At 49.2% G+C, this 12868-nt stretch overlaps 1 protein-coding gene across 2 annotated transcripts; it reads right to left on the bottom strand.

Moving 5' to 3' along the window:
* Positions 1-5597: 5597 nt before the first annotated feature.
* On the bottom strand, positions 5598-12333 carry Eomes (eomesodermin). 2 transcript variants are annotated; one of them, XM_004857805.4, is made up of 6 exons: positions 11064-12333; positions 9824-9978; positions 9086-9207; positions 8477-8635; positions 8328-8389; positions 5598-7431 (listed from the first exon to the last, which is right to left on the bottom strand). In XM_004857805.4, the coding sequence occupies exons 1-6, from the start codon at positions 11927-11929 to the stop codon at positions 6693-6695; spliced, it is 2103 nt and encodes a 700-aa protein (XP_004857862.1). In that variant the 5' UTR covers positions 11930-12333; the 3' UTR covers positions 5598-6692. The 2 variants fall into 2 exon arrangements, with proteins under 2 accessions (XP_004857862.1, XP_004857863.1); XM_004857806.4 differs by having other exon boundaries at positions 5598-7374; positions 11064-12079.
* Positions 12334-12868: the final 535 nt, after the last annotated feature.

Genomic DNA, 12868 nt, shown 5'->3' with positions numbered 1-12868 from the left:
AGGGCTTTGGTAACCGTCCTGTGCATGTGTTCCTGGATCTTGTCACACCTCTTATCCCTGCCAGTTTTAGCCACGCCCCACCTTCCTGTCTCAAAACTGTGTGGGAAGAAACCACTTCTTTTTATTTTTCATGGATGAAGTCACTCCCTTCTTCCCCCATAACCACCATAAAATTATTCGATAGTCCTTTTATCATTTATGATTTCCGTATGATGCTCCTCATTATGAATTCTTGACATTTATGACTAAAGGGACTGGGAGATTGATAATTTGCCCTGGGCTTAGAAAAGCAAATAGAAACATATTTTACTACTTGCTCATGCACTAGTTTAATGTGGTTTCTTAGCATAATTTGTGCATATCAGACTTTTTCAATAAATGTATTTGAATCTGCTTAATCTTACCAATTTATGCACTTTGTCCCTTTTATTACTTGTTTTTCTTTTCTTTCTTTCCTTTCTTTTTTTGGTACCAGGGATTAAACTCAGGACCTTGAGTTTGTGAGGCAGATGTGGTGCCACTGTGATAATATATGTACAGCAGAGATCTTGGTTTTTTGGATTCATTCTGTTTACCTCATAGTCAAAGTGTGACTTTACCTACATATAATCGATAACAGTAACTATACTAACATTTGTCTCTTTTGTCAATCCCATAGTGAAACAATGGATGTTGTTGACAATCATCTGTATACAAGGATATATCCCAAAGAGAGACATCTGAGACATTCCTTCTGATGTAATATTATCACCTATAAAACAGTATTACAAAAAATCCGAATCAGGTCATTTCTTTTTTCTTTTTTTTTTTTTTTTGGTACCGGGGATTGAACTCGGGTCCTTGTGCTTGCACAGCAGGCAGTGAAACCACTGAGCTAAATCCCCAGCCCTAGGTCATTTCTTCATAGCTGAGTTCCACTTTGTTGGAAAAACAAAAGTCAGAGGATAATGTTAACCTCAAAGGAATATAATCAACCAAATCTAGAACCTTTCAAAGTAGGCAAACAAATGCTCTCATCTCTTCAGAAAATTGCAACATACACAAGTGAGGTTTGGGACAGGGCCTCTAGATTGAGAGAATTAAGTGACACAGCAACCAGATGAGTGGGATTTGTTTATATCTTAATTAAGACAAACCAGCTCTGGGGCTGGGGATTTAGCTCAGTGGTTCCGGTGCCTGCCTCGAAAGCACAAGGTCCCAAGTTCAATCCCTGGTACCAAAAAAAAAAAAAAAAAAAAAAGACAAACCAGCCATAAGAGATAAACAAAAAGAACAGCAGTAACTTTAGAGAAGCATACACGGGTAGTTCATGATATTAAGAAATTACTGTTGATTCTGTAGGTGTGATAATGTTATGACAATTGTATATTTTTAAAAATGAGTCCTTAGGGCCATGTATGGAAGCAATGTGTATCAGATGATAGGGTTTCTGGAATTGGTGCTGGAAAGGAGATTACGAAACAAAACATGAGGTTATAAAGTGGGAGATGGACATGTATGAGTCCATTATTCTCCAGTTTTGCATATATTTGAAATTTTTATAATTATTTTTAGATTAACAAATCTTTTAAATTTTTTTCTTTTTCTTTTTATTAATACGTGTTTGCGGTACATAATGATTACATGCATCGTGGGGAGTTGATACATGTAGATAACACATCTTAATTCTTCTAGATTATAAATCTTCTCTAATGCACCTAATACTATCACACATTATAAAATTTGTAATTAATAACTCATACTAATATTTAGAGCTACACAACAGTTTATAAAACAGTCAATTTTATAATATTTTCTTCCTCATTGGCACTCAAATAAGTTGAAGCTGAGGAGCTAGTAAACGGCCCCTGAGGACTAGAACTTATCTTAGAACTCCAAATTCCGAGCTCTTTCCTCGACACCAAGAAGCTTTTAAAGGTGGAGTAGAGGTGGAGTGAAAAGACTTTTCACACAGGGAGGACCTGACAAAGCAAGGACGAGGGCGAGGAAGCCCTTCCGCGGGGCTGGGGAGATTTTTACTCCCTGTGGCCACCAGATGGCGAAGGCTGCCCGCGGCTCGGAGGACAGCAGAGTCCGCAGCTCGAGGGCCGGAGCGAGACCTGGGGCCCTGGAGGCGCCGGGTCGTCCGCCTCGCTACCGACCTGGGCAAGGCGTGGCCAAAAAAAGTTACTGAAGTTACTCTGCGAGCCCCCCCGCCTCCACAAGGGCTTATGGAGCTTTGGGGCTTTTTAAGAAGACAGGAGAAAAAAAAAAAAAAAAAGAAGACAGGAGAAAATTAGGGTAGGGAGTGCTCGGGGGTGGGGGTGGGGCGCACTTGGAGGTCCGCTCTCAGAGCTCTTCGGCCTGCCTTTCCCCCGGAGAGGTTAATGTGCTTGCTCGGTGACACGCAGAGGATTGCTAAGGCAGGTGTGTGTGTTTGTGTGTGTGTGTGCGCGCCCAGAGAAGTTTCCTTTTCTCTTAAACTGGAATAAGAAATTTCGGTGGTCACCAAGGTCAGAGGCCCATCATTTTAGAAAGAGACGGAAAAGGAGAAGAGAAAGAGGAGAGAAGAAAAGCTCTGTAACTAAAGCCTGCGCCCGAATCGCCCAGCTCTGGAGTGCAGGAAGAAATTGAGATCTGGCGCGCAGGAAGCCCTCGGACCCCAAGCACGTGCGATGGGCCCAGACCTCGGCCTGTGACGGGAGGGACTCTGGCTCGCGTTAGATAGGCGCGGGTGGATGGAGTCCTCGGGTCGGGGGCCATCTGGTCCTGCCAAGCTAACATATTTAAAAGTCTAAACTTTCGGGGGGGGCGCGTTTCCTGGGGGGTGGCCTCCGTCGGTGTCGGTGTCACAATACATTTTTGCAAAATTGCATTTAAAAAGAGTCTCCTGGTGATTTCGAAATCTCCACGGAGTGAAAGCAAAACTTTTTGGAGTCCATGAGGCGGGTGGGGGACACAGTGGCAGAGCCGGGAAGGTGGGGGAACGAAGCGTGCAGGCGAGTAAGCATGGAGTTATTTGGTTTCTTTTTTTTCTTTTCATTATTGGCGCCCGAATGTGGATAAAAGTCAAGAGCATGTGGGGATGTTTTTATTTCGGAACTCTTCCACGACACCTGCAGAGATTTTTTTTTTTTCCATTCCATTCTCTTCTCTCCGTCTTTGACAAAGGAAGGGACTGCAGAGGAGAGAGATTAGACCGTCAGTCTGCCTCTGCCCAGCTTTAAAGCATAATCAGAGACAGCTGCTAAGGAGGGAAACTGAGGCCAACAGCAGACTTGGAGCCCTGAAATTATCTTTCGAGGTCTGGAGATAGGTCGCTGGAGTAAACCGGTACAAAACCCGGGCCCGAACAGTCCGAAAATATGACAAACTAGTCTGCAGCTTCCTCTCCGGCCCAGTGATTTTAATTATTTTTTTCTTTCTGTTGCTTCCCGCCTTTCCTAGTTTTCCTTCCAGGTGTTGGCGACTCCTCACCCCACCCCCAGGATAGCTAACCTACATCCCAGCAATTCTTGGCTTGGCAACTTGGAGGAAGAATCCTGGAATAGCCGGGAGCGACCTCGTGCTGGGGCGGAGTGTGGGATGAAGGGAAGTCTTGCTCTGAATTGTCCCCAAAGCAGGAAAAAAAAAAAAAAAAAAAATCCAGGGATTACACATGGGTTGCTCTTTTCCTTTTTCCTTTTCTACCCTCAAAGAACAACCGAAACGGGAGATGTACGGGACACGCATGGAAAATGACAAAAGTATTTCCTACTTCTAATTAAATCTTTGCGCCGCTCCTTTCCTCTTCCGGTGCAATTTGTTTGTTTCATTAAGTGCTTTTGTTTGCGGCGAGAACGAGAGAGACGCAAAGCCCAGCAGACCCCCAAGCCAGTCTCAGCTCTGCTCCAGAAACGCAGCCGGCACCGGCGCAAACGCGGGGACCCTGGTGGAGAATGTAAACAAACGGGGCGCCCAGCCCTTGATCTTTATTTAAATAGAGGCTTGTTTATCGGTGTCATCCTAGGAGGATTAATTAGATACATCTCTTCACAATTTGGTGTCTGACACTCCATCTTCGGAATGCCTTATCACAAGGTGTTAATTGGGGCCACTCAGCCACTTACGTTTCTATTAAACACTGTGAGGGACTTTTCACAAGTATCAGGTTCTTTATACTGTATGGTGCAAAAATATACAGGACTTGAAATAGACTAGGGCCAGAGTCTGCTTTATCCCTGCTGCGATTTGGATTAGGGGGCTTTCCACAGGGCAGAAAGGGGAGCGCAGCGCTTTGAAATTCCACCGCATCCCCCACTCGCCGTGGCTGGATGTGGGTGTAAGAAGGGAGGGAGGGTGGATTAGGTGTCCTGGGAGAGCCCAAATCTCTCAGCCACAGTGAATGTATATTAAAAAGCAAATCTTTAAAATGTTCGCCCTCAGCTCCCCGGTAAAATTCGGGGCGACTTTGCCAAAGAGTTTTGGGCAGGCGCTGTCGTAAAGGCAGAACTGGGGAGTTTGTGTCCCCCAGGTCAGTGGCGGCGCAGGAAGAGCTTGAGCCCTAGAAGGATGGAGGGCTTGGGAGGCGAGGCGGCCCAGGTACGAGCTCCCAGCAGCCTTAATTGCGCGCAGAAGGGGAGGAGGTCCCGGCTGATGGCTTGCCTCCCAGCAGCTAATCCTCTTAACAGCTGCATTTCCGCGCCACGCAGTTAGCAAAGTGACCCTCCCAGCCAGACCTTTACCCCGGGGTGAGAAGGGGCTGCAGAGGTTTGCAAGTTGGGCTTGAAGCTGTCTGCAGATAAGCCTGGCGGGGTGTCTGGCGGGAGGACAAAGGGCCCTCCGCCCCGCTCCTTGGTTTAACTTTTCGGCCTGCCCAGGGTTCAGTAGGGGATGAGTCTTTGGTCCTCCAGGGGAATGTGTCCCAGCTAAATGGAGCCGGGCGCGGCCAGCCGCTGCCCTTGGCTTTGTGCCAAGCGGGGGCAGGAAGCATATCCGAGTTCTCCACTGTAAGTGCCGCGCCCGCCGCCACCCCGAGCCGTAACCCGAGTCCCCGGCTAAGTTTGGCTGAGGGCAAGGGATGCGGGCCAGCAGCTACGGAGGCGGGCAGCCTACGAGTCGGTCCCCAGAGAGCCACAGGTGGGCGCAAAAGCCTAGCCCTGGGCTGCTCTTGCGCCCCGCAGCGACCCAGGGACCCGGAACTCCTCGGCGCTCAAAGGACCGCGGGCGTCCCAGGGAACTTACCTGGGCTCAGAAATTGGTGGCCCCAAGTAAAGCTAGGAAACCGCTCAGAGAACTAAGGCTAGGGACGGGGGTTTTGGAGGCTCGGGTTAAGCCTGAAGGGAGCAATCTTACATCTTGGCTGCAAACACCCCCTCCCCAACCGACACCCACTGTCTTGACTTCCCAGTGGGGTGAGGAAATAGCCCCATTCATCTTCAAGAAGAAGATAAACAAAAGCACCCCCATCCTACTCGCTCGACTAGAGTATCCAGTTAAGAGTCTAGATCCTTCCATGGGCGGGGGGGGGGGGGGGGCGCTTGATAGTATTCACTCTGGGAAAACGTGGAGGAAGAAGCAAAATGAGATTTTTAAGACAAAGAATAAACCCCACGGTACAGAAGACAGAGCTATGACCATTCCCTAATTGAACCACATTTATTAAAAATGACTAAGACCGTACATAAAAACCCAAGATCTCTAAAAAGCCTAGAGGAGCTGTGGCATCAGATTGTTGTTTGTTCACATTACCAAGGTGGGGAGTGGGGATGGCCAAGGAAGAGGATAGTAGGAGTTTTCCTTAAACACGGTTCAAGTTAGTACAGAGTAGCTGCATACAGTCTTAACTATCTAAGAAGTAAACAGAATATTCTCAAATATGGGGATGATGAAACTCTCCCCTTGCCCCTGCAGCTGTTGTTAGATGATTTGCAAATTCTTTACAAAGCCAAAGCACCAAGTTTACATTATCTGAGACACCTACAGAGCCTATTTATACAATATATTCCACAGTGTACCTAAACACACACAACTGTACATTTTAAATTTTTTTTTTTGGTGACTTCCTCACTCTCTCCTGAGTCCGACTGGCTACCTCAGCACACAGCGGAGGTCTAGCACGGCTCAAGTGAGGCAATCCTGGACTTGGGTAGACATGGCTTGTTTCCAAAGCCTTCGAGGAATCAGAGTCAGGTAAAGCCAGCACTTTGACAAAAGTCTTTCTTGACTCCCAGGCCTAACACCTTTTGCCCCTGGCAGAAGGTTAATAGCAAAAAGTCTCCTGCTGAAGCCTAAGGCCCAGCCCTTCTTTTCTGGAAACAAAACACACTAACACTCTGGGCTTCTACTTGCATAAAGATTTACAAATAGAAACTGAGAGGCAAAGATTTTTAACTCATTTGACAGAGCTGGGCACTCAGTCTTCACAGCCTGCATCTCTGAACATTTAGTGTCTCCAATAAATAAAACCAGAATGTTGACTAACCTTCGAGTTTTAAAACACTCTACAAAGTCCTCCATTAACTTTATTTTATAAAGAAAAAAATTGCTAGGTTTGTTTCAGTTACCTGCAGCAATCAAAAAGCTTTGGCACCTTCTTTTAGAGAATTGCACAAAACAGGATGCATCAAGGTGGAGGGCAAACGTCTTTTTGGCAACCTAGGCAAAGAAGACAACAGAAAACACCACCACGTCCATCTGCAAAGAGCTAATGCTTACAAGGTTAAAATAATTCTTTAGGGAGTTGTGTAAAAAGCATAATAACCCCCCATGCCTTTTGAGGTGTCTTTACTGTACTCTTCCGCATTAATGTCCTCACACTTTATGGAGGGAGAATTTTCATTACTGGAGGTGCTAGGAGATAGCCGCCTTCGCTTACAAGCACTGGTGTAGACCCCTGAATCATTGGAATCTAGAGACTTGATGGAAGGGGGTGTTTCTATCCAAGAAGAGCCGATTTCCTCCTTGACTTTCTCCTTGGAGAGCTGATCTTCAGAGAACACAGGAGGGCTGGTTCTAGAGGTCCATGGTAGTCCAGCTGCCATCTTCCTCTGATAAGACCCTCGACCTCCCCACCCTGCCATTGCAGGGAAGGTTGGGTCAGGGTAATACCCCAGGGCATGGGATGTCTGGAGGGGCAAGGATTTAATACCATACGGGAGCAAGGTACTGGAAGTATATTCGGATTCATAGGAACCGATGTCTAGTTTGTTGGTCCCTGGTTGCTGGACAGGCGTGACAAGCCACCTCTGGGGAGGGCTGGCCACCTCTTCGCTCTGTTGGGGTGAAAGGAGGCCGTTGGTCTGTGGCACGGTTCTCTCGCCATTATAATAGCGGGCTTGAGGTAAAGTGTTGACAAAGGGCTCCGGGAAGAAGGACTGAACGCCGTACCGACCTCCAGGGACAATCTGATGGGATCTAGGAGAATCCGTGGGAGATGGAGTTAACCTGTCATTTTCTGAAGCGGTGTACATGCTACAATATAAAGAGAAACACTTAAAAAAAACCCCTAATGTTGTCCCCAAATAAACCGCCTCCCAGAAATGCAAAGGGCTTGTGCTGTTGGGTGTCTGTAAGGAGAATGCTGATGAAAGGGAAGAACAGAGGCAGAAGATACCCTGGCCAATTTTAGCTGGACTCTTGGCTTACTGGGAAAAATTTCCCACCACTTAAGAGAAAGTTGCCTCTCAGGCATTAGGAGTTTAAAATTTGGGAATCTACCTTTGCAAGTTCGCAAACATGGAGAACTCAGAGCAATTCTCCCTTGTCAGTGTGATGGAAAGAATGTTGACTGTGAACTAGAAAATCTAGATTCTGAAGAGTAGATTTTGGATGTTGTGAAAAATACATCCTCCATTTTCAGGTTTTTCCTTTGTAAAAAGGGAAGTGGGAAGTAGTACCACCTGTTCTTGTGAGGATAAAGTGTTGGATCAAATTAGAAAGGAAAATAGATAAATAGATTCTTAATACTTCAAAACTCTAGTATGCCTGTCAGGCCCAGCACTGGGTATCTGAGGCAGGAGGATGGCAAGTTTGAGCCCAGTCTGGGCAACTCAGCAACTCAGTGAGACTCTGTTTCCAAAAATAACTGGGATGTAGCTCAGGGTGGAGGCCCTGGGTTCAATCTCCAGCAACGTTAAAAAAAAAAATTCCAATGAAAAAAAGTTATTTAAGTTTAAGACTTTAATATTTCTTTAGGATTAAAGAAAACCCCTTCTGTGGAAAATCCAAAGTAAGATCAGTTAATGTAGAAATAAAAAGAGAAAACTTCCAAACATTAAGAGCTGACCCTAAAATACATCCTCAGCAAAGCAAAGATGGCTATCCTGCTTGAAGATGACCCTGCAAGTGTGAATGAGGGCTGCACTTACGAATCATAGTTGTCCCGGAAGCCTTTGGCAAAGGGGTTGTGGTCAATCTTCAGTTGAGTAATCTAAAAGGGGGAGAGAAGTAGTCGCTGAGTGCTTCATCACCTTAGACCCGCTGGTGTTAGGGATTCCTGAGAGTCTGGGGCACTCACATCTGTGTTTTGGTAGGCAGTCACTGCAATGAACTGCGTTTCTGAGAAGGTAAAAGTCTGGGTCTTCGAAGGCTCATTCAAATCTTCCACACCATCTTCTGTAACTTCCACAATGTGCAGTCGTGGCTGGTATTTGTGTAAAGACTGTAGGACTATCATCTGAGAATGATACAGAAAAGGAGTTGCTGAATCTAAAAAGTCCCTTAGAGGCTCAACAAGTAGATTTTTAACAAATGGTATATTTGGGGATGGGGCTCTTGCTTGCTCCCTATCAACAGTTTTCTTTGTTTATGTTCATTTCTATGATCTTCTGATGTTAGCATTGCAACCTTTGAAACCTAAAACACAGCTGAATGTATATATATGATAAGCACGTTCCTTTTGGTTTCCTAAGTCCCTAAAAGACTTCAACATTTCTGTTCCTAACAGTCAACTCTGTGTCATTGAAATTCAGTAAGAAAGTAAAAATAAGAAAAGTTCAAAAACAAGATTAGAAATAGGTGAGCAAACAGGTCACAAGTTTAATATGATAAACACAGCCGCATAATGACTCTCCTTAGAAAAGACACCAGTACCCAGAAGCCACCCCCTCCTCCTCTGTCACTCTACCTGGGTGTTGTTGTTATTTGCGCCTTTGTTATTGGTGAGTTTTAATTTCCCAAAGGAAATCTCCTGTCTCATCCAATGGGAACCAGTATTAGGAGACTCTGGGTGGACATACATTTTGTTGCCTAAGAGAAAAATGAAACAAAACATAAAACTCAAGCATATAGTGCTGTCTACAAATGGAGGCAGGGGAGGGATAAAAGAGCTACATTTACAGTGCAATCTCCCTGGGACAGAGGCTTAGGGAGGCCAGAGGAGAACAGCAGGACTCTGTTGATACCTAACTGGGGCCCTGTGCTTCCAGCCCTCCTCAGTTAAGGCACTCATTTTAAAGATCTCAAAACAGCCAACCGGAGACGGACCTCGATCTGGGGGTTTCTAAAGCTGGCAGGGCTTCTATTGGAGGTGGTCTCACTTTGATGGGTGAATTCGACCTTGGTCGAGGCTTTCTCAAGGGGACACTAGAAGCCAGGGGTACTTCCCACCCAGAGACTTATATAATTATTAGTTTCTCAAATGTAGGAGCTGGAGGTGGGGTAGGGCCATGGTTGAAGGTTTTATATACGTGTATAACAGTAGGGAAGAAATATGACTTAGCAATTCTGTCATCACAAACACCACACTAACACCTCTAGATCCCAAATAAAGAGGGTGGGGGTGGGGAGAGAGCTAGACTTAAATATGAGTTGTTTGAGGCCAGAGTTCCGCTTTCCTCCCAGCCCTGGTCTGCTTTCTCCTCACCCTGCATGTTATTGTCGGCTTTGCCGCAGGTCACCCACTTGCCCCCCTGGAAGCGCCAGTGGTTAGGGTCGGCCAGAACCACCTCTACGAACACGTTGTAGTGGGCAGTGGGGTTGAGTCCGTTTATGTTGAAGCTCAAGAAAGGAAACATGCGCCTGTACGAGGGAACAGAAGCAGGAGATGTCATCTGAAGCGGGATGCTGGAGAATGAACCCGGACACGCCCCGGTTCCCCAGGCACCCGAGGTAGGGTTACAGCAGCTCACGTAAATGTCAGTAACGAACAGAAAACCGGTAAAGTGGCCTGGAACTGTGAAAATATTTTTGAAATGGCAACTCTCGGCAACTCTCGCCCACGTTTCCCAAGTAATTTGCCCCAAAGGCAGTACTTACTTCCCTAATTCAGGTGCTTCTGAGACCTCTACTGGTTCAACTTTTCAGCACTCTTCGGTGCTTATTAATTTTCCTCTCGAGATGCTAACTGTTACGAATTTTTAAATGCTCAAGTACCCGCGAACATTGCGCACGCAGTGGATGTGCACACACAGCGGATATGGATATATATTACAGAGCTCTAGGCTAAAAGTCTCCTTTAAGCGTCCCTCTCCCAGCACTCATCCCCACCTCTCTCTCTCTCTCTCTCTCTCTCTCTCTCTCTCTCTCACACACACACACACACATACACACACACACACACACACGCACCCCACTACCACCACCACCACCAAGAACCAAACATAGCAGTTGGATATGTGTCAGAACTTCCTTGCGCTCTGAACCCGAGTCCATCTGGCTTTAGGTCCTGCCTGACCACCAACCTTCCCTGGCCAGCACCCCAGCCCTCGCGCGCAGCTCCCACAGGCGCCCCCAACTGCAGGAGCCTGTCCTCCGCGCTCTTCCCATCCGCGGCTGCTCGCCCGCCGACAGGGACCAGCCTGTCTTCAGCACATCCTCCGGGAGCTGGCAGATCTCGGGAAGCCAGCTTTGGGGACAACCCCAAATTTCCACTTCCGCCTTCTGCTCGTCAGTCAGTCCAGGTGAGGATGACAAGGGCGGAGGGGAAAGTGCAGTCTAAGCCGCCGCTGGGCGGACGGAGGGTACCACTGCCTCACTGGGCCCTAAAAAACCCATTCTGAGCGGAGCGAAGGACGAATGGGCACAGCTTCCGCAACCCACTTCCCCCAGGACCACACATTCTCCTTTTATCCCCTCACCCAGGGGCCCCTCCAGGCTGCTCTCACCTGCCCTGCTTCGTAATGATCATCTCAGTTTGGTGACGGTGGAATTTGAGCCACAGAGGCCGGTTGCACAGGTAGACGTGGGCGCGGAAGCCGGATCCAGGAACCCCCAGAGCCCCCAGTCCTCCGCAAGATCCCGCCGCCGCGGTTCCGGGGTACGGCCCGTAGAGCGGAGGTCCCTGGCTATACTGATAGGCGCCCGGGCCGCCGCCCCCGCCCCCGCTGCCGCCCGCAGTACTGGGAGCTCCGGCTCCTGGGCCAAACTGCGCCCTCCCGGGTGGGCACACGGCTGAGGGGAATCCACCGGGGGGCAGCATGGAGCCGTAGGGGTAACGCGCGCCGTTGGGAGCCGGGTAAACAGCTCCGTGGGGCGCCCCGGCCGCTGCCTGGTAGGGGAAGAGCGAGCAGGGCGCAGCCAGCTCCGAGCCCTGGGACCCGGGGGACTGGAGGTAGTAGCGCTCGGAGCTCAGGCTGTCCATGGAGTAGCGCGCGGTGGCGGCGGCGGCGGCGGCGGCGGCTGAGGCCGAGGGCAGCTCCTCCTCCCCGCAGGGGGAGCCCTTGCGGCCGTCCGGGGGCCCTGGCTTGGCCACCGCCGCGGCGCTGGCGAAGGTGTCCCCGGCGTCGGCGTCACTGAGCATGGCCGCGGGGGCCCCCGCGCCAGCAGCTGTGGGCTCCCCGTTCCCCGCCTCGCACGAGAGACTGCCCGAGAACTTCTTGGGCGCTTTGTCCAAGTCCAGCCTGTGCGGCGAGGGGTCAGCGCTGGGGAGATGGCTGGCGCTCCCGCCGCCGCCTCGCGCACTCTCCAGCGGGTAGAAGTGCGCGCCGGGCAGGTTCACAGAGCTCACCAAGAGTTGTTCCCCTAACTGCATGCTTTGCAAAGCTCAGACGACAGCTGGCTGCTTCCTCTCCTCCCGTGGCCTTCTTATTATAAAGGCAGGATGGGGGAGCCAGCGCCCTCTTCCGAGGGGAAGGTAACTTCCCCTTCCTCCCGCGCCCAGGCTACCCACCTGCGGACTCGCGGGCAGCCACAGCGCTCGCTCTCGCACTCGCGCACCCTGAAGCCAGCGCACTTTCGCAAGGAAAGCGCGCTGAGTTTTTAGGCAGGAAGTGGAACCACGTCGCGTTTCCTTCTCTGTCTCTCCCGTCCGTCTGGACTCCCACACTCACACCCGGGGAAAAGAGGACTTAAGGTCCTGGTTCCCATCCACCCACCAGGCCGCGCCTTTCTGCCGTGTCTATCCCCAAACCATCCGTCTAGCTGACCGCTTGGAAACTTGTGGGCTGTCACTGGCTGCTTTATATACGTGCGGCCAGGAAGGGGTTTCAAAGTCCCATAGCTCGGGGGCCCTCCTATTGGCTGATGGAGGTGACACTAATTCAATTAGACATTTACTAATTGGATCAAGTCGCCTGTGAGTCTCTTTTTCTTTCCTTTTTAAAAGACTGTCCCGCTGTGAGAATCAATCTTGGAGTTTAGAGGCAAGGGTTTGAGGGCTCCGTGGCGGGGTCCCCCTTGGCACGGGAGACAGCTCGGTGCTCTGCGTGGGCAATGCAGGAGCAGGTATTAGATGCCGGAGGGGAAAATCCCTGCTTGCTGACTGCTTGCAGGAAGGCGCGTTTCCTCAAGGCTGTGGGAAACGGGCGAGTTGGAGGGAGACTCAAGGAAAGTCTCTCCTGCCAGAAGCTGTAACTTCACAGGTGCTCCTTTTTCCTTACGGAGGACTCGTGCACCTTCAACACACAGGAAACTCTTTCCTTTGCGTCCCATTTTTTTACCCAGTGGGAAGTGTTTGTTGAGAGAAGCCTTG

Source organism: Heterocephalus glaber, unplaced genomic scaffold (genome assembly GCF_053883595.1).
Source record: "Heterocephalus glaber isolate CG9 unplaced genomic scaffold, H.glaber_assembly_v1.0 deba00001472, whole genome shotgun sequence".
NCBI lineage: Eukaryota > Metazoa > Chordata > Mammalia > Rodentia > Bathyergidae > Heterocephalus > Heterocephalus glaber.
The sequence above is the reverse complement of the archived record's forward strand: the minus strand, read 5'-3'. Positions and strand labels throughout refer to the sequence as shown.